Below are 22227 nucleotides of genomic sequence, written 5' to 3'. Positions count from 1 at the left end.
ATCAATATCGTGAAAATGGCCATACTGCCCAAGGTAATTTGTAGATTCAATGCCATCCCCATCAAGCTACCAATGACTTTCTTCACAGAATAGGAAAAAGAAAACTTTAAAGTTCATATGGAACCAAAAAAAGAGCCTGCATATCCAAGACAGTCCTAAGCAAAAAGAACAAAGCTGGAGGCATCATACTACCTGACTTCAGACTATAGAATAAGGCTATAGTAACCAAAATAGCATGCTACTGGTACCAAAACAGGTATATAGACCAATGGAACAGAACAGAGGCCTCAGAAATAACACCACACATCTACAACCATCTGATCTTTGATAAATCTGACAAAAACAACCAATGTGGAAAGGATTCCCTATTTAATAAATGGTGCTGGGAAAACTGGCTAGCCATCTGTAGAAAACTGAAACTGGATCCCTTCCTTACACTTTATACAAACATCAACTCAAGACGGATTAAAGATTTAACATAAGACGTAAAACCATAAAAACTAAAGAAAACCTAGGCAGTACCATTCAGGACATAGGCATGGGCAAAGACTTCATGACTAAAACACCAAAAGCAATGGCAACAAAAGCCAAAATAGACCAACGGGATCTAATTAAAATAAATAGTTTCTGCACAGCAAAAGAAACTACCATCAGCATGAACAGGTAACATACAGAATGGGAGAAAATTTTTGCAATCTACCCATCTGACAAAGGGCTAATATCCAGAATCTACAAAGAACTTAAACAAATTTACAAGAAAAACACACACAAGCCCATCAAAAAGTGGGCAAAGGATATGAACAGACACTTCACAAATGGATCACTATTTTTAAGAAGGGCCAAGATAATGTTGAAGATGAAGCTCATAGCAGCAGACCATCTCCATCAATTTGCAAATATAAAATTTTTAATCTTGTTCATGCTCTAACTGAAGACACCTAACAATCAACAGCATTACAAAGAGCCAATGCCATAGACATTTCTACTGGTTCAACTTACACAATTTTACCGAAAATTAAAGTTGAGCAAAGTATCCACTCAATAGGTACCAAAACTATTATGTGCAGATCAGTTGCAGACAAGAGCAAACCTTTCAGAGGAAATTTAAATAAATGTGACCAAGATCCTGAAGCATTTCTTCTAGGAATTGTAACAGAAGATGGAATGGACTCTACCAGTACAATCCTGAAAACAATGCTACCAAGATATCGAAGTGGTCCAATCAAAGCAAAAGTGGACTGGTCAAGGGCAAAGGTCATGACAACAGTTTTTTGCAACATTCAAAGCAATGTGTTTGTTGATTTTCTGGAAGGCCGAGGAATGACAACATCTGCTTATATGGGAGTATTTTGAAAAAGTTAGCCAAGACTTTTGCAGAAAAATGCCAGGAAAGCTTCACCAGAGAGTCCTTCTCCACCCCAACAATGCTGCTCGGGTCTCTCATCAAACTAGGGTAATTTTGCAAGAGTTTTGATTGGAAATCATTACAGTCCTGATTTGTCTTTCTGACACTTTTTGTTTTCTGGTCTTAACAATTTTTAAAGGACACTCATTGTCTTCAACTAATGTAGAAAACACTGCATTTACATGGTTATATTCCCAGGAGTCTCAGTTATTTAGGGATGGACTGAATGGCTGGTATCATTGCTTACAGAAGTGTTTTGAATTGAAGGAGCTTGTATTGAAAAAATAAAGTTTATATTGCTAAAGCAAAACAAAAGCTAGCTGGACTAACACTTTCATTTAAAGTCTTCCCTCATACTGCTCCCCAGGTAAGTCTCCTATACTTGCACATTTTTCAGTAATTATATGTAATACAGGAAGTATTTTAATTTTAGATTCATTCTGAATCTCTATGAACTTTTTAGCTTTCCAAGATTATATTGTCATCTTCATCTCTGCAAACTCAGTATCTATCCTAGTAGCTAGAGGGATCTTAGAGGTTTCAAATGTTTAGTTTGTGGTTTAATGGCTAACGACTCACAAAATTGGCATTAGATCCAAAGTCCACTCATTCATAGTCCAGGTACAGGATGGTTTCAATTACTCTTATACTTCAAGTTTCAACTTGAACATCATTAGTTTCTACAAATCCAGTTTGCTAGCCTTATGAAAAGTGGCAAGGCACTTCTTTTACATGCTGGTTAGCATCCTCTACTTTATCATAATACTTATTTTTATTATCTTCGATTGTTTTCCTTCCCCAACATAACCATTATTTTTGCAAGGAAAATGGCCATATTTACATCTACATCCCCATCATCAAGTACAGTATTTAGTCTAGGGAAAATACTAAGCAAATGTTAGTAGAATTTAGTTAAATTAAATTAAATCAACGTTTGAAGTTAAATTATTTTGCTGAATTGTGAGTATAATATAGTCAAGTTAGATGTTTATTATTGCCGGTCATAAGAGCTGGATAGATACCAGTAAACTCCAACAGAAGGTTATAACTAACTGGTACAATGAATTTCAAACAGATGGTCAGCAATAATGCCAAGCCCTTTCTTATTGTGATTTCTTTGATAATTATGTGGTGAGCCTTGACATGAATTTGGTTTGATAGCCAAAATAGTCATCATTCACTGCATTCTTTTTTATGAGAACCCAGAAATCAACAAATGTGATGGTTCAGTTAGTTTATGTTGACAGTTTTATTTGAATAAATCATTCTGTTGGAGGATTTTTAATTGTGAGTTTTTATAAAGTTGTGAGTCATTACTAGGGAATATGTAGGTTTTATTTGTTAAGATACAATTTATGTTGTTCTGGCAAGACCATCATCTAAAACAGAAATTTTGTCTCATGTGTTCTGGTGTGTAGAAACCAATTATGGTTTTATGCCTATCATTGAAATGATTTTTCTATTGTCTTTTGTGTGATTGTAAGTATTTCTTTACCTTGATGTGACTGATTATGGAAAACTTAAGGAATTTAAGTTAAAATGAAAAGTATTAATGATGTAACAACTTTGGCTACATACTGAGAGTCACCAGGACAGCTTATAAAATGACAATGATCAGATGCAACCTCAAAACAATTAAATCAGTATCTCAGGATACAATGGAAAATGAATTTCCTATACTATCAATACATATTAGCAAATTCCATTATCATTTCAGCATTTTCATTCTCTTATGTTTATATTTCATAAATTTCAAAGTGCTACTAGTAATACCCGAAACCTGGTGTTTAATTCATTTTTATATTATAAATAATTTTTCTAAATCATATTTTAGGATCATATTATTAATATTTTTTAGTATCTTTCTAGTGGTCTAGATTCCTACTAGCAGTTGGTACTTTTAGGTGCTTCTAATGTAAAAATGCATTAAAACAGAGCAATGAAAAGTCCTTTCAAAGCATGAAAAGAAAGTCAAGTATTCCATTTTATTATTGAATAATGTTAGCTTTATTATTGTAGTAGAATACAATATGACATAAAATTAAGAGCTTTTGCTAAACTCCGTAAAGCAACACATGCATCTGCCATAAACAACCTTTGATTCATGTTAAGTTTTATTGCCACTTCACTGCACTAAAGTGCAATAAACATTCAGTGTCATCTTTTAAAAAAATTTCCTGGGAATAAACAGGAACTGTCCCCCATAAGAGTGTATCTTTATTTTCAAGGAAGACTTAACTAGTACTACATGGTTTAGCAAAGCACTGTAGAAAAGCTACATAGAATAATTTGTTTTTGATAAACTTTGCAATCATTTATACAGTAGAATACTATCCACATATACTAACAAACTGAGAAATGATAGAAATGCAGTCATTGCATAGCAGGAAGCAGACTAATAAGAAATATTCACATCTAAGGAGCAAAATACAGACCAAAAGTTAGCCATGAGAAGTCTGGAAGGTAAAATGCTCTCAATAAACACATTAGGATAACGCCGAAAAATAACAAGATAAACAGCAACACAGAAGTTAGAGCCATAATTTATTTTATTTTCTATACACAATATCTACACATGATATTGGTGGATGAAATGTCTTTGATTCAGCCTTCATTGGCCTAGCTTGTGAAATTTAGGCAGGACCAAATCAAACAATGAAGCACATGTAAAAAGAAAAGTGTGTTTAGGAAAACACGATGTGTTTTCCTATATCATTGGATAGCAGCTTTTTGAGAAAAACATTGCTCAAAACTTGGGTTTGGATCCCAACTGTCTTATCTGGCAATAATGCTAACAGGTTTATGCTGTAGTATTCTAAGTGTGTTTAGACCATGACTTGTGGATTCTGAACACTAAATTTAAATATCTTTTAAATTCTATCAGACAAAAGGAGACTTCAAAAATACCTTCTGCATAAATATGTATCTCTAAAACATCTGGGCAGTAATGAAACAGACTAGAATTTTTATAAGGAAGTATTAATGGACCTCTTTTATTTAAAGCCCTTACATAGTATACCTACAAATATATTGCTACAGTATAAATGAAATGTAATAATATTACTCAATAAAAGCTATTTTCTGTACATTCTTTTATGTATTTTATATTTAATGCTACATATGGTACAACACTTATTGAAATAGTTGGTGTTAGCAAATATAGCATAATATACAGTTCATTTTCTAGTTCCAACTAATGCTTCCCCTTTTCTTTCTATATTACAATAGCCTAAAATAGGGAAATGTATGGCATGACTTGAACAGATAGCAACTGATCACTGTATACTAGACAACAGTTTGGAAATTACAAGTTTTGTCTATGTAAGTGGACTTCATACCCATATGTTTTAAGTTCCATGTGGTTCCTACTTGCTGTTCTGTTCTTAAATGCAGGTTCTAAATGTATTTCCACAGCATTTAACAACATTCTAACAGCTAAGAGCAGTGATTCTTACACAATATTTTAAGAACACAATTTTAAAAAAGTAAAAAATGTACAATCTCATGCTGTATATTTACATATATCTTTTATATATTCTATTTTTTGTTTGCTAGTCATAAATTTCAATCTAAAGCTTTTAATGTAGTTATATAAAAGAATACATTCAACAATTCCAGAGCTTGCAAAATATTTTTGCCCCTCTAAAAACATCTTCATAACAAGAATTAAGTGAGTATTGGGCTCATGTGCTATCTGAAAATAGGGTGAAAAAGGGAATATTTTAAAATTATTTTAGTTTAGTTTCTATTGAGTATACATGTCTGTTAAAATTATTCTTCCTTGAGTCTAGCGGTAAAAGCTCAGATGAAAGTGAAGAAACCTATTTAAAGCATTTATCTTCATTGGACTAAATGTGCTCTACAATGAGCAACCGCACCTTTGCCTATGAAAGTTACATGAATTTTAAAAGAGCGCTTTATGACAAAATAATGCATTAGGCAATTTTTTTTTTTTTTTTCAGAGAGAAATAATGGGGATCTTCAGCTTTGGAAACAAAATGTTAAAGCTATACATCAGTTTAAAAAGCAAAACAAAAACACAAGCACACCATAGTGTAATAAAGACATAGATATTTTTAAGATTTTTCTTCATGAAACATTTAAAATTTATCCTTTTAAACACCTTCACATAAAAATATTTTTGACATATACAGTATCTTTTTTTTCGAATATTTGGAAATATATATCTACAAATGACCTAGGGGTTATAGTTAAGTGTTAATTTTTTTTTCTACTTTTTCTTGTATCTTTGAACCGTCTTGCCCCTCTTTTTTCTCTCATTCTGTCTCCTTCTGACATGACTTTGCTCTTTCACTCGCTCTGTCAGAATCCTGTCTCCAAGCTGCATAGTCTGCTTTGCTCCAGACTGCCAGACAGGGGTCTCTTGTTCTTAAATGAATTATGAAAATAAGGAAACTTTCAAATTCTTTAAGACAGAGGCAATAAAGCAGATGGGAATTACTGCGTTGAGAACATAAATAAATTCCCAGTGCAGAGGACTGAACAACAGAATGTGAGTAAAAGATCTATTGATGTGGTGTGGGGGCTTTTAGCTGAGGCTCTCTGTTTAAATACGTAGCCCAGTAGACTAAGTTAAAGATTCCAAATAGCAGCGGGAAGGCTATTCTTGACAGTCGGTCAATTTTGCTGACACTGTTAAAGGTTTTCTTGGGTTCTGGTGGTTTTGTTTCGGGCTTGACCTCTTTGGGTTCTATGGTTGCACTTTTAGCAATGGTGGCTAAGCCTGGGTCACCCCTGGCCAAATTAGGGGTGTAGCTGGTTGCTGTTGGAGCATAAGTGTTGTTTTTCTTAATAAGAGGATCCTTTACTTTCTTTGGCTGTAGAAAGAAAGAGTAATGCATTTTGTTTAGTAAACAGTGAGAAGCAAAAGTATAAGTTGCTGAGCAAGGTGGCCCTAGTTTTGCAACCTAAATCTGTGCCTTATTTAAGAATTTAAAGGCCGGGCGCTGTGGCTCAAGCCTGTAATCCCAGCACTTTGGGAGGCCGAGACGGGCGGATCACGAGGTCAGGTGTTCGAGACCATCCTGGCTAACACGGTGAAACCCCGTCTCTACTAAAAAATACAAAAAGCTAGCTGGGCGAGGTGGCGGGCGCCTGTAGTCCCAGCTACTTGGGAGGCTGAGGCAGGAGAATGGCGTAAACCCGGGAGGCGGAGGTTGCAGTGAGCTGAGATCCGGCCACTGCACTCCAGCCTGGGCAACAGAGCCAGACTCCCTCTCAAAAAAAAAAAAAAAAAAAAAGAATTTAAAAACATAATGTATGCCTGTCTTATTACAATAAATTAAAAATGCAGACAGTATTTAATAGCCTTTTGCCATCAAGGAGTGCAGCACCTTAGATTTTATTAAATATGGTCAATTTTACCACTACAGATTTTCTTATCTAATGCATTTGTGTAACTATGGGATAAACACAGTTAAACCAATTTATTTACTATAGAACTTCTAAGCCCCTTTAATAAGCTGTGACTAGGAAATACAGTATGTAGTAATATTCAAGAGGGCATCAACATAGAACTGAATTTTCAGGGAGCATCTTAAGAAACTAATATTCGGTAGAACCAAGTTTCAGAAAAGCTGCTGTCAAGTGACTCCTTCTAGATTGTTTCTAAACATCTTAAAATCTCTTTGCCTCTGTCTTTGCTCTTCATCATAGTATCCCAAAGTTTACTTGCATTTTGACATGCTTGTTCTTCAAACCCCACAAGTAGAGTTATCCTCCCAAGCTGGGACATAAAATCCATACTGTGTAATAGGTTCTAATTGAGGGAAGCATCAGTATTCTCAACTTGAACATTTTCTACCATGAGGCATTTCTTGGTAATTTCTGTATGTTATGATCCCTAAAGCATATGTCTACTTTGGAAAGAGAAAATGTGCCTGCCCTTGACTTTGCAGAGAACTAGGGATGGTTCATGTGGCAAACTTAATTTAATTGAGTCATTATGGTTACACATTTATGACCAAATGATTAGGCTCAGAAAATAACCAAAAGAATATAACTTTCAAGTTACAAAATTATAATGCACTTGGTAAATAAAGGATTTGAGTAAGTTTATTTGCTCCTAATATTAGGTTTATCAAAACTGTTCTCAAATCAAGAGAAACCACAGGAAAGCATATTTGACTAGAAATGTTTGCCTTACTGTCTCTCCTTTATCTCCTCCACTTTATACATCTATTCACCTGAATGACCTCTCCCTTTAGCAATAACGAAATTATCATGGCACTTAATTGTTTATGACATAAGAAAAAAAGAATCCTTATTATTCTGCATACTCCATCCAAGACCACAGACCCAAACATATCATTTCATAGGTTTAAAGAGACATAATAGTGATGTACTACAGTGACTATGAAAGCATTTACCTTTTCTGGAACCACACTTTTGCCATCCCATGCATAACCTCTCTTGGTGAAATAGTTTACTGTGGCAAACTCAATCAGAGCTGAGAACACAAAGGCATAGCACACTGCAATAAACCAATCCATAGCTGTTGCATAAGCCACCTTAGGGAGGGAGTTTCTGGCACTGATGCTTAGCGTTGTCATGGTGAGCACAGTTGTTACTCCTGTAAGGGGGGGGAAAAACAACCATACGTGATGCCAGTTCATACTATGAAATTTCACCATGATAGGATGGCCTACTTAAACAAAAGGAAATCAACAGTATCATCACCGAATTTGGTTTCTAGATCATCTTATTTTGGTTTGGATTTGATGAGTCTTAATTTAACTCCAGTGTAGTATGTGATTCATGGAATGGCAGCACTGAGGAAGATATCTTGTAGCAATAAAATTCTCTGCTATCGAGGTGCTGTTAAGAAGATAGTAAGTTTCTTTAAATTAGCACTTTGAACATGAGTGTCCTGGGTAAGGCAAGAAATAATATTCCTCACTGAACCTAATTCTTGATACAGAAATCACAGATATTCACTGCCTGTGATCCACAAGCAACTTCTGGATACTCAGCTCTGTTTAATATTCTATGTACCCCAAATATATAAAACAGGAAGTCAATAACTTTTTGATAATTTATAGATAATTGAACAATTTGGGGATAATTGCCACATTATTGACTCATGGTTTTACACTATCTTTCCTGATTCAAAAATAGCTACACTTTTAAAGAAATTCCTAAATCTGACACATATAGAGACATGTGTGTCTCATATACATACACATATACACACAATCACATATATATACACACATATATATAATAATATACTTTATGTAACTTGCTAGAGAATACACAGCTAAGAAGTAGCAGTACCAACATTTGAACACAAGTTTTTCCAATTCAAATATTACAATCTTTTCTTCTTTCTGATAAGGCTGCCTCATCTTTCCTACTCTGCAAATCCAACCCTAGTGATTAAAATGTCCTTTATTCAAAGAAGTTTACAAGTTAGCCCATTTTGGTTTACTTACACAATTATATAAGTTAGTATGAGAAAGATGATACCCTCTAACGTTCACTTACCAAATACTGTCAACCTACTATATGTAATGCACTATACTCAGTACAAAAGTATAATACTGTCAGGTTCCCTTTAAACCTTTTGAAACTGTTTAAAAAACAGTTCACAGTTACCCATTCAGGGTGGATCAGGCCACATATTGTAGAAATAATTCTAACCTCTTCCAGTGACTAGTCTCAGCCCTACCACTTAACTCTATGACCTCTGCTAAGTGATTTAACTTGTAGGAATCTCTGTCCCCATATCTGTAAAAGAGATGACTTGTCTTTCATTCTCTCCAGTGTCTATACTATTGTTGAAATTCTAGGAGAAGGACATTTTTTGCTCACTCACTCAAAAGACTATCATGAGGATTAAATGCAATGACATGCAAATTCAGGCTCCTGAATTTACATGTCAATATTAACTTTAGCAAATATTAGGGTAATTAAAATTCAGGGCAACCGAGTTTCAAATCCCTGTTCTGTAACTGCTGAATGACCTTGAGAAAATTGCCTTAAAATCCTGAGCTGCTGGGGTTTATCAAATTTTTTTCTTGTAAGTTGATTTAATAAGTTTAACTCGGAGGGCTATTATGAATATTAAGTAAGGTAATGCAATGAAGTGTTTAGCACTTAGCCTGATAATAAGGGCAAAACTAATGACTATTATAATTGGCAACTTTAGTCTTTTTTGATAAATCTCTACTACAATAAATTCAATTTTTTAAAATAAATTTGGTTTATGTAGTCAGCTGTCAGAAGTAATGTGGGAATGGGTATTTTTAAACCAAATGTGTCCATAAATTAAGAGCAGTTAAGAAGATTAACATAAAGGTACAATTTGTGCCATAGGAAAATACAATTTCTGTTATAGGAAAAGAGAAAGAATATAGATTTGTTGAACAGCTTTTAAGTTCCAAGTACCGAACCTGACAATGTAGATATTTTATTTTATTTGTCTCACTTTTAAAAAAACAGCATTACTTTACTTTCCTTGTACTTTCATTTAACAGACAACTGAAGCTCCATAAGAGGAAGTAAATTTGCCAATGCCATACAGCTGGTAGGTGGTGAGACTGAATCTCAAACTTGGATGTATTTGGCAGCAAAATTAAGTGACCACATTGCCTCCAAATGAGAGACAGCATGGAAAACCAAGAATATGGTCTTTTAAGGCGTAAGATAGACTGCAACCTTGTTTCATTCTGGATGTCTTTTAATAAATGGTTATACTAACAAGTACAACTTTTGTTGGGTTGGTTCTTTCCTTCTTTCTAAATCTACATGATCCTTCTAGGCATCTCACAGAGCTCAGGAAAAAAAATGTGCTGAGTTCAAACTAAAAAGCATAGAAACGTGTACAAAATAAATGTTAAAAGGTGAAAAGTCTAGAAAATTGTATTCGTGACTCTAGTGAACTTAAAATATTAGAAACATAAAACTTGAAACACAAAAATACTTGTCACAACTAAGTTTACAAACATATAGTTATGTTCATCAAAGGCCACAAGTCTGCTGAGGTATAAGATTGCAGAAAAAGTTAATAGCAATATTTTCTGACCTACACCATCTGAAATGATGTACATAATTTTCAAATCAAAAGAGTAGAATTTGTTGGTGCGGGAAGGGGAGTATCACCTTTTAAAATAACCTTTTTCAATATAGTGTTGTACTCAGACTACAAAACTAAAATAAAACAAAACATAAATATGTCCTGCATTTATTTTTTAAATTTCCTAGCGAGAAAAAGGCATACTCACACAGATATAAGCATCTTAACAAGACTTAGTCTTCAGCGACTTCATTGCTAGTTCATATTGACACGTGGTAATGGGAAAGAATGAGTATGCAATGAACTGTTCTTTTGTTCTGCAGCTGCAATTATTCTGAATATTAATTTAGCTATATGCTTAGGCTATTGTCAGAGCAATGACTTGGTGTTTGCCAATCTAGAAGCATATTGCCAAGTTCAGAAGAAAATACACGTTTCTGGTACTTGTAGCAGAGTCCTGTTTTTTTTTTTTTCTGAGATAACTGATTTTTCATACACTACATATTATTGAAAGATGATATCATAGGAATTTCTTCAGGTGAATAATCCTCAGTTTAGACTATAAGCTTCTTAAGCTTTTATCCTTTAGCACAGCTCTTAAAAACAGCAGGTGCCTAGTTGATATTTGTGGAATGAACCTTGATAATTGCACCTTTAACCAATAAATATGTAGTTGTGATTTCCAAATGAAGTTAACCACAACACTCCCATTTCAATTATTTTCATTGCAGCAGGATAGCTCAGAGGTGATGATACAGCATTGTTATTAGGCGAACACACTCCAGAACTAAATGCTAGGGTCTTAGTCCTGGCTCCATCTAATAGCTCCTAACTATGGGCAGATTACTTAATCTGTTGTTTCTTAGATTTCACTTTTAAAACCGGAAATAATAATGGCAGATAGAATTTTTTTTATGGTTAAGTAATATAGCCTAATCGTATAGAATAGTGTCTAGTATAAAAGCATTTGATTTTATGATTACTCAATTTTAAGCTTCAGAATGCAATTTTTGTAAGGAGAGTGGTAGTTTGTGTTCAGTTCACTACTGCATTCTGTGTCTAGAAGATATTGTATTGGAATCTTTCATTTTTATCAGCCTGTAAAATACAGTTGAGATAGTATACTGGGATATAGGCAGGAAATACCTTTTCATATCAAATGCACACTCTAAAATAATACATAAGGAAATAAATTCTCATATTAGTAAAAGATTGTTTACCCTTTAAACGATACTCAATTATATTTCTTAACTTGAAGCATGTAGGTCATTAAAAATATCATAATAGAAAAAATGGATGCATGTAACTCTACAGAAGTGCACACATCAGGTAAAGTGACATATTCCCGTACTGATACGATGGTCATTAATTAGCTCTCCCTACTTAAAGAAGCCCTGCTTTTTATGAACGTAAATAAGTAGTTCTGCTGACATTTTCTAAGCTTCTCTAACAACTTAGTGACTCATATTATATATTCTAAATATATTATTTAAATATTAAGTTTTTATTTATGTATTTTAATATTATGCATTTTGTGCCTGATTAACTTCAGTTTTATCTCAAAATATCAAATCAAATGTTCATTAATACCATCTATTCATAAACACTAAAACAGCATGCTAGTTAAATTAAGGTTTTTTTAAAAAACCACATACCATAATGAGAGTGGCAATTTCTTGAACCTTTCTGTTGTATGAACTTCATATTTGAATGTATAATTTTTTTTTTAATCTCTCTTTGCAGTGTCACAGATATGACATAACTTGTCCTCCATATCCTTCCTTGGGTATGTATCTTGATTGGCACTTACCAAAGACAGTTCTTGCTGGTACAGACTCTCTGTTGAGCCAGAAGGACACTTGTGAGAGAATCACTGTCATTATGCACGGCAGGTATGTTTGAATAACAAAGTAGCCAATCTTTCTCTTCAAGTGGAAATGAGTGGTCATAACAACATATTCTCCTGAGAAGTAAAACAGATAAGAAAGATGAGCAATTTGACCTTGGAAAAAAGTAATCTCTGAGATTTACTATGAGTACCAAACGTCTGAGTGTTAGACACATCCTTTCTCCATGTGACATCCAGTTCTTGGAGAAAAAAGTTTTTATCCGGAAAATAAAAGAAACATACTTAACACATAGTAAAATGACTCTGAGGTGCCGGAGTCTTTAAAGATATTCTTACCTCTTAATTCAAATACATCACATATTGAAGGAACAAACTTGGGTTTATATTTAAGGACTGGCTTTCCAATCCTTAAACTGACGGAGAAGGCAAAATGCTAAACCCTGTGACATAGACCAATGGGTCAGAAACAGATCAGATCTCCGGTGTGTCCATTACAGAGCAGATCCACAATACCTACTGAAGAAGCTTTTGTGTGTATGTCAGGACAGTTTAATTTTAGCTCCAGCAGTGCATTAAGTATCTCTTTGACATCAGATGAGTAATTTAGCATGGTCTGATCTACAAAATAAGGAGAGTGGGCCTTTTGTTTCTCAGAATTTATTTTCCAGGGTCACCTGGGAAACTTTTGAAGAATGCAGTTCTTCAAATCCCAACTAGATTTGCAAACCGTTCTTTGAATGGCCAGGAAAATCTGTATATTTACAACCAGCTTTTGAGTTTGTCCCAGTTCCTAGACTGATGTGGGAAACAGTGGTCTAGTTAGGCACTCTCCAAGGTCCTAAATACTCCAAATTCTGACTTCAGTTAGAGGTATAAAGCAGTAGCCACACAACCCGAATTGCAGGAGGGTCTTATTTTTTCTCTTTTTGCTTTACACTTTCTCAGTTAAAAATCTTAGAATTGTTTAGCCTTATTCACTCAGAATATAGGGTTAATTATCTGTGGATGGATAGGAGAGAAACAGATGTGTTATGGCTAAGAAAGCACCATTCTCTTTAGAACTCACCTTTCTCCTTCCTTTCTTCTCCAAACTTCTCCCTACTTGACATAACATTTTTATCTCAGCCTATGTGCCTCTGACCTCAGCCCCTATCATGTGACTACCACTGTTCAGAACCTGTTAATCTTTATAATTAAAGCCCTTTTCTCAGTCTTGGAGCTGGAGCTGGCTACACACCTTCTTCACAGATTTAAGATTTCTATTTTCATTTTATATCTCATTTTTAATCTATTTTGCTCACTCATTGATTATTTCAATAAAAATTATTTATCAAATTCTTTATATCTGTTGGGCCACTCTTTTCATTTTTCTTCAAAGTAAAAGTAGGGATTCCTGAAGAAAATAAGGTATAATTCTGCCCTCAACTCTCTTCCTTACTTTCTCTTGTCTGTAACAAGGAATTCTTCCTCTCACCCCTGCTTCTAGTGTCATCTTTATCTAGACATGCAGATGGCTACAAAATTTACATCTGTAAGTGACCACATCTTCAAAATAACTAACAGTTATTCTGTATTCCCAAAACTAGACTAGACAATATCTCATCCCACAGATGCTGGTTTTTCACTGACACCACCAATTAGGTTTGTCCAAAACTCTCATAGCTAACTTTTTCCACAAAAGAATGACCAGCATGCAGCAATGCTACTTCTTCACTGAGATCCTTTCTTAACTAGTGGCACTATCATTGGTCGGTTCACTCAAGCTACAAACCAGGAATTAATCACTGGATGTTAGATAGTGCTATGGAAAGAGAGAGGAAGGAGTCAGCTGATCATTACAATTTCAGTTTCACCTGGGCATCATCACTGCTTCTATCTCTTCTGACCTCATGGTCACTGTGCTTATTTCCCTTGTAGACTGCTTCTTGTTTGCCTCCAGTCCTTTCTGCCTTCTTTGTTTCTTGTTTGGCTCTAGTCACATCCTAACTCCAATTTTTCCTAAATTTTGATGTAGAGTGATCTTTCACATGTGCGATTCTGCCACTCTTTTTTTTTTAACTTAAAATATCTTAATGGAGTCCAACTAGCAACATTAGGCTTTCTCAACCTCAGCACTATTGACGATTTTGAACAGAAAATCATTTATTGAAGGTTGCTATCCTATTCATTGTAGAATGTTTAGCAGCATTCCGGGATTCTACACACTAGAGGCCAGTAGCAAACAGTTGCCCCTCTCTTGTGTGACAGTATAAACTGACTCCAGTTCTACAAAGTAACAAGCAAACTTCCTAATCTGTGTTTAAGACTATGCATAGCATAGCTCTAATATGCACTGAATTCTCTTGTCTCTTCAAACACTTCAACATCTCAATATATTGGCCTACAAAACTCTACTTATCTTCTGCAGCTGAATATTTTGCTCATCTATAGGCTGGTTCCAGCCCAAGTAGCAGGTCCTCAGTGGAATAGAAATTATTTCCTATAGAAGAAAATGTATTAGTTTTTGGAAGCAAATGAATTTGACTTCAAAACCCAGATCTGCTGTTTTCCTGCTATGTAGCTTTTGGTAACTCACTTAAACTCTCTTATCCTTAGTTTTCTTGTTTACAAAATAGTCAGAAGCACAATATTGGGATAAAAAAGAATAATGGTTCTAATTAAGATGATACCATGTAACCATGTTAAAATGTTAAAAAAAATTTTTTTAGTTTGTTTCTCCGTTTTCTTCACATTTCTCCTCAATCAGAATTCATAGAAGTGTTGGTAGAATAACATATCCTGCTTTCTCTAGCAGGAAGTTATCTGTGTACTTATGCCTGATTTCATTATTAATTGTTATTGATAACAGCACCTGCCCTTTACTGCACACTTACTGTGTTCAACTTTACAACTCTTGTTTGTATTTATAATATCTCATACTTTGCATTTTAGTTATTTAACTACATATACCCCTCCCACCAAACTGAAAGCTATTTAAAGAGAATAATAGTTATTTGGTTATGTAGCATGACTGGCCATATCCTCAGCATTTAATACCTGCCTATAGTGAAAATAGATGCACTGAGGCTTACAGTCACTCAATCAAAACAAAATGCACAAGCATCTTTCTTTTAAAGGAAAAATGGAATGTTACTAGATTAATTTCTTATTATTTTCTGTGTGTTCCTCTAGTGATACCTTTAAGGTCATTTGAAAAGAAAGAAGTGATCCAGATTTTAGAAAAATGTAGACAAACAATTTTCCCAGACACTACTGAAATATAGTCCTGTGTGGACATACCCATGCTACACTTCACCATCTCAGGGGCCTGCATTATTATTCCTAACAATGCATTCCATTGCAGCCTGCAAAATGTCACCAGCTCAAAAAAAATTCATCTTTATAAAATGTCAGAAAAATGAGTGTGTGTATACATTCCTTTATCTTTTGTTGTTCTCAACGTGACATTTTTGCAAAGATCCTGAAAAGAATATAATTTTTTGAGACCTGAAGAGCTATTATTTGATATTATATTTGTTTTATAAACAACTTTTTCCCTAACAGATTACAGGAGAAATAGAAGAAATTCCAATGTCTTGAAACCTTTTCCTAAATTAAATACAATTTTAAGAGTGTTGGCACAAAACTTTCACATAAGGAAGAAAAGGGGAACAATATCAGAATCATGTTGTAATAGCTTTAAAATGAAAGAAAAACACAACAAAAACAGAAAACCTAGTCGCCTAAATTGGATTGAAATAATATGTCTAGACATCAAGTGCTTATGCACAAAGCATGTCAAATTATTTTCCTCTAATTCAACAGTCTAGGAGAATTGTAATTCAAATATTCTTGCAGTTTATCTAACCCTGAAGAAAGCTTTTAAATTAGGTGTGACAATATTTCTGATACATTGCAATACAAAATTAAGGAGAGTGGAAGAAAGGAAACTAATATAATTTTCCAAAACAGCATTAAAGGTTTGTTTAGACCTGAATTTCAATCTTTGCTTTCTCAAATATTAGTTACTTGAAGGTAAATACCTTGTGTGGGTTCATTTGGCTTCCGTTTCCTGATTTGTCCAATTAATATTATAGTATTTAACTTAACTGTCTCCTAGGATGATGTGAGGATAAAATTACATAATATGAGTGAAAGTACTTTTTAAAAATTTGATTTCTATGGAGATTTACAGCATGAAGATTAAAAACACAGACATGTATTCTCTCTCTAGCTCAGACAATCAACCACTTGGTCATTCAACAAAATTGTATTGAACACTGATTCTTTGTGAAGCTGTCATTTTCCTTCCAAGTATTCTAAACTTGATGTTATCTATGGATACTAATACTGCAAAATGATTTTTCTATCAAGAATGTTATTGAGAAAGTGGTAGTTATGTTTTTTAATTGCTTCAGAGATTCTAAATAGAGATAAGGGGACACTGATTATAGCTCTAGATCATTTAGCCTTGCTGGAGCCATGTCCTCATTTGAAATATAAATGATTTGACCAAATGACCACAGAAGTCCTTTCCCCGCTCCCCGCCAGAACTTGCATTCTATAGTTATAATTATTTCTCTGGAGACCATGTACTAGTCTTTATAAATGGAAGCCCCTTGGCTCTTTGGATGAATGCTGATCACCATTGTTACTCCTTAGTCAAAGAAAACAGTTGCTTTTCTTATTATCTTGACCCTTTAGGATCATCATCACATCAACTCATGCAGAGAAGACTCTGTGTCCAAAAAAGAGAATCCTACAACGTTTTTTAGTCATCTCTTTTAAGGATTAACAATAGTCATTCACAAGAAACTTTCTTTTTCACCAAACTTACCAAATTTTCTTATAATCAAATTTATTTAGGTAAATATGGAGAACTTGCAGTCATCATTGTGTGTTTTTAAAACATTGCATGGTATTACATTATTATTGTTTTCTGGACACTGATATTATGCTTCATGACCAATTTAATTATTTTATTTTTCTTTATAAGTTATATTTCATGTCCTTAAGTCACTGTAGTAATTTTTGCATGGGCTCTCCTTAAAGAATTACTTAGAAAGGATAATGTGGTGAGGGTGGGAAGAAGCAAGGGGTTATGCCATCCTCAACACATCAAGTAGAAATGACTTTTTCTTCCTTTATGCCATCATGTAGTTCCCTTGTACTAGCTTTATTATTATTATTATTATTATTATTATTATTATTATTATTATTTTGAGACAGAGTCTCACTCTGTCACCCACGTTGGAGTGCTGTGGTGCAATCTCGGCTCAGTGCAGCTTCTACCTCCCTGGGTTCATGTGATCCTCACAACTTAGCCCCCCAAGTGGCTGGGACTACAGACATGCAACACCATAGTCAGATAATTTTTTAATTTTTTGTAGAAATGGGATTTCTCCATGTTGCCCAGGCTGGTTTGGAACACCTGGGCTCAAGTGATCTGATCTGCCTGTCTCAGCCTCCCAAAGTGCTGAGATTACAGGGATGAGTCACTGCACCCAGCCCTACTCTTATTATTAATAGTAATATCGGACACTTAGTGCATACATTTTACAAACCAGATACTCTTCTAGGCAGTTTACATACATTTCCTTATTTCCATCTCACAATAGCTCATGAAAAAGATATATACAAAAAAAAAAAAAACAAAACAGAAAAATTAAAAGACTTGTCAAAAGTCACACAGTAAATAAGTTGCAAAACCAGCATTGAAATCTTTGTAGTAGAACTTCAGGGTTCATACTCTTAACAAATATGCTTCCACATCTTATGTGTCTCTGATGCTTGTTATTGGTATGATATGTAGTTGAGAGTACACACCCTGCAGGTCGACAACCCAGGTTCAAATCCTAGTTCTGCCACTTCCTAGCTGTGTGACCTTGGAATAATGTTTAAACTTCTCTGGGCCCCCGTATATCCCATCTGTAAAATGGGGATAATAATATTACCTAAATTCTAGGATTTTTGTCAGTATTGGATATGAAGAATAGCACAATGCCAATGCATGTTAGCTGTTTATCTCACTCAACTAAGAGCTTCTGAAGGGCAGGGGTTTTGTGCCTTTCATCTCTCTTCTTCAAGCCCAGTCACTGTGTCAGACACAGTAAACGAACAAGCAATTTAAGGAATACATGGACAAACAAATGAATAATAAAGACACATTGGATTTGAAAACCACATGGATCATCTTTCCCATTTGCCTATTTCTCTGCCATATATGCTGTCAAATAGTATTTTTCTGCCAGGTGAGTAAGTGCACTTAAAACTAAGTAAGGCTTTAACTAAATATTCTTTTCCTAAATTTAATGGCAGAATCCAAGGAAGAAATTGTAGTCTAATGTATTTGTACTGAACTAGAAATTCAAATATTGTGCTAGAATTTCCATCTTTTTCCCTCTTATGTTAATGAAGTGATTTAGAAAATATTTTGACCTCAAAGAGGTCAGTAGGATTGTGTGTTTGTTTTCACATGTGTTGGTGGCAGGCAAATAGGACAGCACTTTATAAACTACCATGGGGACTGAATGATTCTCTCTCCAGGGAGAATTTTAAAGTAGAAGAAGATGCCTTTTATTTAGTCATTCTCAATGTGTGTGTTCTCTCTCACCATCATTCTCTAGTCTTCTGGCAGAAACAGAGAGGTAATGGTACTCAAGGTCGTTTACTTTAATGTTTTCAGGGCTCCACAAAGAGATGTAAAATACAGCACTGCAGACCTTACACAAAGGTCTCTGTTTCTTTCTACTGAAATCTATCAAAGTGGATTCTTGGTGAGCTAAAGTGGCCCCAGAGGAAGTGTAATACGGTGTGTTACTGTGGAGTTGAAACATACATCAAACTGAGCTTCCATTTGAGAATTTGTTCATTATTCTCCCTACCCACCAATATTCACTATGTGGTGACAGGAAAACATTTTTATTTTATGTAGGTGAACTTACTGCTCTAGCACAGAATGATCACTTCTAATGGACCCAACCTATGAGGTCTACCCTCATAGGTGGCAATGGGTTGGGCCACTGTCTCTCATTCTATTGAATGACTGCATATTTTTTCTGAGTATCCAGAATGTAGATAGGTTGAATATTCCTACTCTATAGCTAGAGTAGGAATATTTCCTCCTCTAAGCAACCTTTGAGACTTCAAACATATTTGCACTTTGGCTTGCATACTACTGCATTTGAATTGTTTCCCAACATTCTCCAACTTCCCTTCTGACAAAAATAGATGGAGAGTTCCTTGAGGAAAAGTTATGTGTGCATTATGTGATCTGCCTGGATCCTAGAGAGTGATTGTTTACCCCCCCAATATATTCCAACAAACAAAATGAAAAGGCAACCCCTGCAACAATCCTTCCTAGATTGTCTTAGGCTGGATTCACTTTTGATTCATTAATTCAAAATATTTGTACAATGCCTCCTATGTCTCAACTACTACAGAATATAATAGGGATACAGAAGACAGATGTGGTCTCTTCCATCACAAAAAAAACATGCTAATCACAGCACTTAAACTACCAATTTTGATAATTATAGTTTATGTGTTCAATTTCCCTTAGACCTCAAGTTCTATGACAGCAAGATCTGAGCTTGTCTATCATTTAATCTGTAGTGACTGCCATTATATCCAGCTTATAATGACATTCAAGTTTTAAAAAGTAAACACAGAACACAGCTTATTTTCGTAGCTTTTCCAACATAGTATGTTGTAAGAAGGAAAAATCTTGAGCATTTTTCATGTTTTGGGATATTTCAGGACTACAGCAACAGCTCTTACTTACCATTTTGAGTACCTACTGTATAACACTCTGCAATATTTTATATTATTTCATCTTTAATGCAAAATACAGGACTATCATTAGTTAGACAATACTAGAGTTTCCAAGTGAACAAATGACTTGCCCAAAGTCACAAGGCTTCTAAGCGACAGGACCAGGACTTGAGTTCACATCTTCCTCACTACAAAGCCTATGACCTTTCCACTATGTCACTTGGATTGGAAATAAGAAAAAGAGAAAAACAGTCTCCATTTTTTAAAAAATAAAAGACATAAACATTTAAGCTTCTAGGCTAGCAACGGGGGCTTTAAAACAAGCAAAGGACAGATCCTGTTAATCAGAACTTATCCAATAATCACAGGAAGAGAGGTTGACCTATTATTTGAATGTGTTATGCTTGTGAGGCTCCAAATATAAAGCCTGAAATCAGAGGAAGAAGTTTTTTAGCACCACTCCTCTTATTTATTACTACATCACGTTTCCTTAGAAATCACAAATAACAATGAATAAAATCAACTTAAATTTTGAAAGACATAATTTTGAAAAAGTAATTGTGGACACTTGTTAAAGCTTTCAGTAAATAATAGGCTTTGTGGGACATATATTTTTCTAATTGTTTGAGTCCAGCTTTTATTTACAATTATCTGGTCTAATGATCACATTTCAGATAGCAAAAAATGGATATTTGAATAACAAAACTTTTATCTTATTGTTTGAAACAACATTAAAGATGTGGGTCCAGCTTTTCCATAGTGTCCGGTCTAGTTTTGAGTATAGAATTAGTAAATCAGTTACTACACTAAAAAGGATGGCATGCCATCTACTTTTAATTCCTACATGGAGTGATCAATAATGTGGTTATGACTCTGTTGGCTTTAGCTGTGGAGGATGCTTGGTTAGAGATAAAAATGAAATTGTAGAAGGATTGGCTTTTTGATGTCCTACATGTAATAATCACCGCTACAAATTTGGCTAATTCATTAACTAATGGTAATAAGTGGAGCCTAGACTATATAAATAGTTATTTATGAAAAGTTGTTTATGTGTCAGGAATTGTGATAAGTGCTCTCTGTGAATTTAATGCATTTCTTCCAACCACCCTGCAAGGGGACTACAAACAACTGACAAGGTCGGGGAGTAAGGATTTAATCCAGATGTTCATCTCTAAGAGTTCACATAGCTACCTGCTGTGCTACAGTAATCACATATAACCAATTTCTCAATTTGCAAACAAACAAACAAACAGAAACAGAGGTCAAGAGGCATGAAATGACATGTCCAAGGTCACAGGTCTACCAAGTTCACATTAGTTCCCAGCTCAATGGATGCCCAATTTAGTGAAATGTTCTCTCTCCTAGACTTGTGTTACTGAATGACTCATTGAGTTCTCACAAAATATTTTTCTGCTTCTTCCTCCATATCTGAAGTAACAAAATCATACTTACCTGTACTTGACTGGACAATTCCAGAGTCTACTGTTTGTCCAAGAAGATCATACTGGTTTAGACGTGATCCATCTTCTGCTACAACCACTGAGCGTGCTGGCTCTCTGGTCCATTCATAAACAACTTCTGCTCTTGTATAAGCATCTAAAAGGAAACAGTAGAAAATGACCCATATATTTTACCACTTCAATTCTCTTATTTAGTTAGTACCTTTTATCAGCTTCATATTTTCTATATCATAGTTCCAGAGGGCAGGCTAGGAAAGAAGAGCTCACATCCCTTAATTTACGAAAACTAAAACACATTTTCAGGTTTCTTTTTTTAGTCATTTATTCACTCTTCCAGCAAATGGTTATAAGGATCTACAAAGGACAAAATACTGTGCTGGGGATACAGTAGCAAACATAAGAAAAAAAGTTCTTTATCTTATGGAATATGCATTTGTAGCAGTGGGGACAACACAAGTGTATGTAATTTCAAGTAGAGGTAAGTGTGATAGAGTGATACACAACCAAGTGAAAGGATAGAGAATGAAGGGATGGAGACTTATCCCAGTAAGGTAAGGGGCTCAGACAGAGTCATCTCAGAGGAGGTGACATTTACACAAATATAGGGCAGATACATGTGAAAATCTTGGGGAAGAGTTTGCCCAACAGACAAACTAACAAGCTGCTTCTTCTTCTTCTTCTTCTTCTTCTTCTTCTTCTTCTTCTTCTTCTTCTTCTTCTTCTT

General features: G+C 34.7%; 1 protein-coding gene across 4 annotated transcripts in view; it reads right to left on the bottom strand.

Annotated features, from left to right (window-relative positions):
* Positions 1-3388: 3388 nt before the first annotated feature.
* The window catches only part of GABRA1 (gamma-aminobutyric acid (GABA) A receptor, alpha 1), a 56017-nt gene continuing 37178 nt past the window's right edge, over positions 3389-22227 (bottom strand). For all 4 annotated transcript variants that reach the window (XM_011947719.1, XM_011947720.1, XM_011947718.1 and 1 more), the window contains 4 exons: positions 21496-21639; positions 12253-12405; positions 7795-7997; positions 3389-6243 (listed from right to left, as the gene is read on the bottom strand). In XM_011947719.1, coding sequence (XP_011803109.1) covers positions 5932-6243; positions 7795-7997; positions 12253-12405; positions 21496-21639 — 812 coding nt within the window. In that variant the 3' untranslated portion in view covers positions 3389-5931. The remainder of the gene's footprint in view (positions 6244-7794; positions 7998-12252; positions 12406-21495; positions 21640-22227) is intronic.

This window comes from Colobus angolensis, unplaced genomic scaffold (assembly GCF_000951035.1).
Source record: "Colobus angolensis palliatus isolate OR3802 unplaced genomic scaffold, Cang.pa_1.0 Scaffold27, whole genome shotgun sequence".
In the NCBI taxonomy this organism is placed as follows: domain Eukaryota; kingdom Metazoa; phylum Chordata; class Mammalia; order Primates; family Cercopithecidae; genus Colobus; species Colobus angolensis.
Note: the sequence above shows the minus strand (reverse complement) of the source record. Positions and strands in the feature narration are given on the sequence as shown.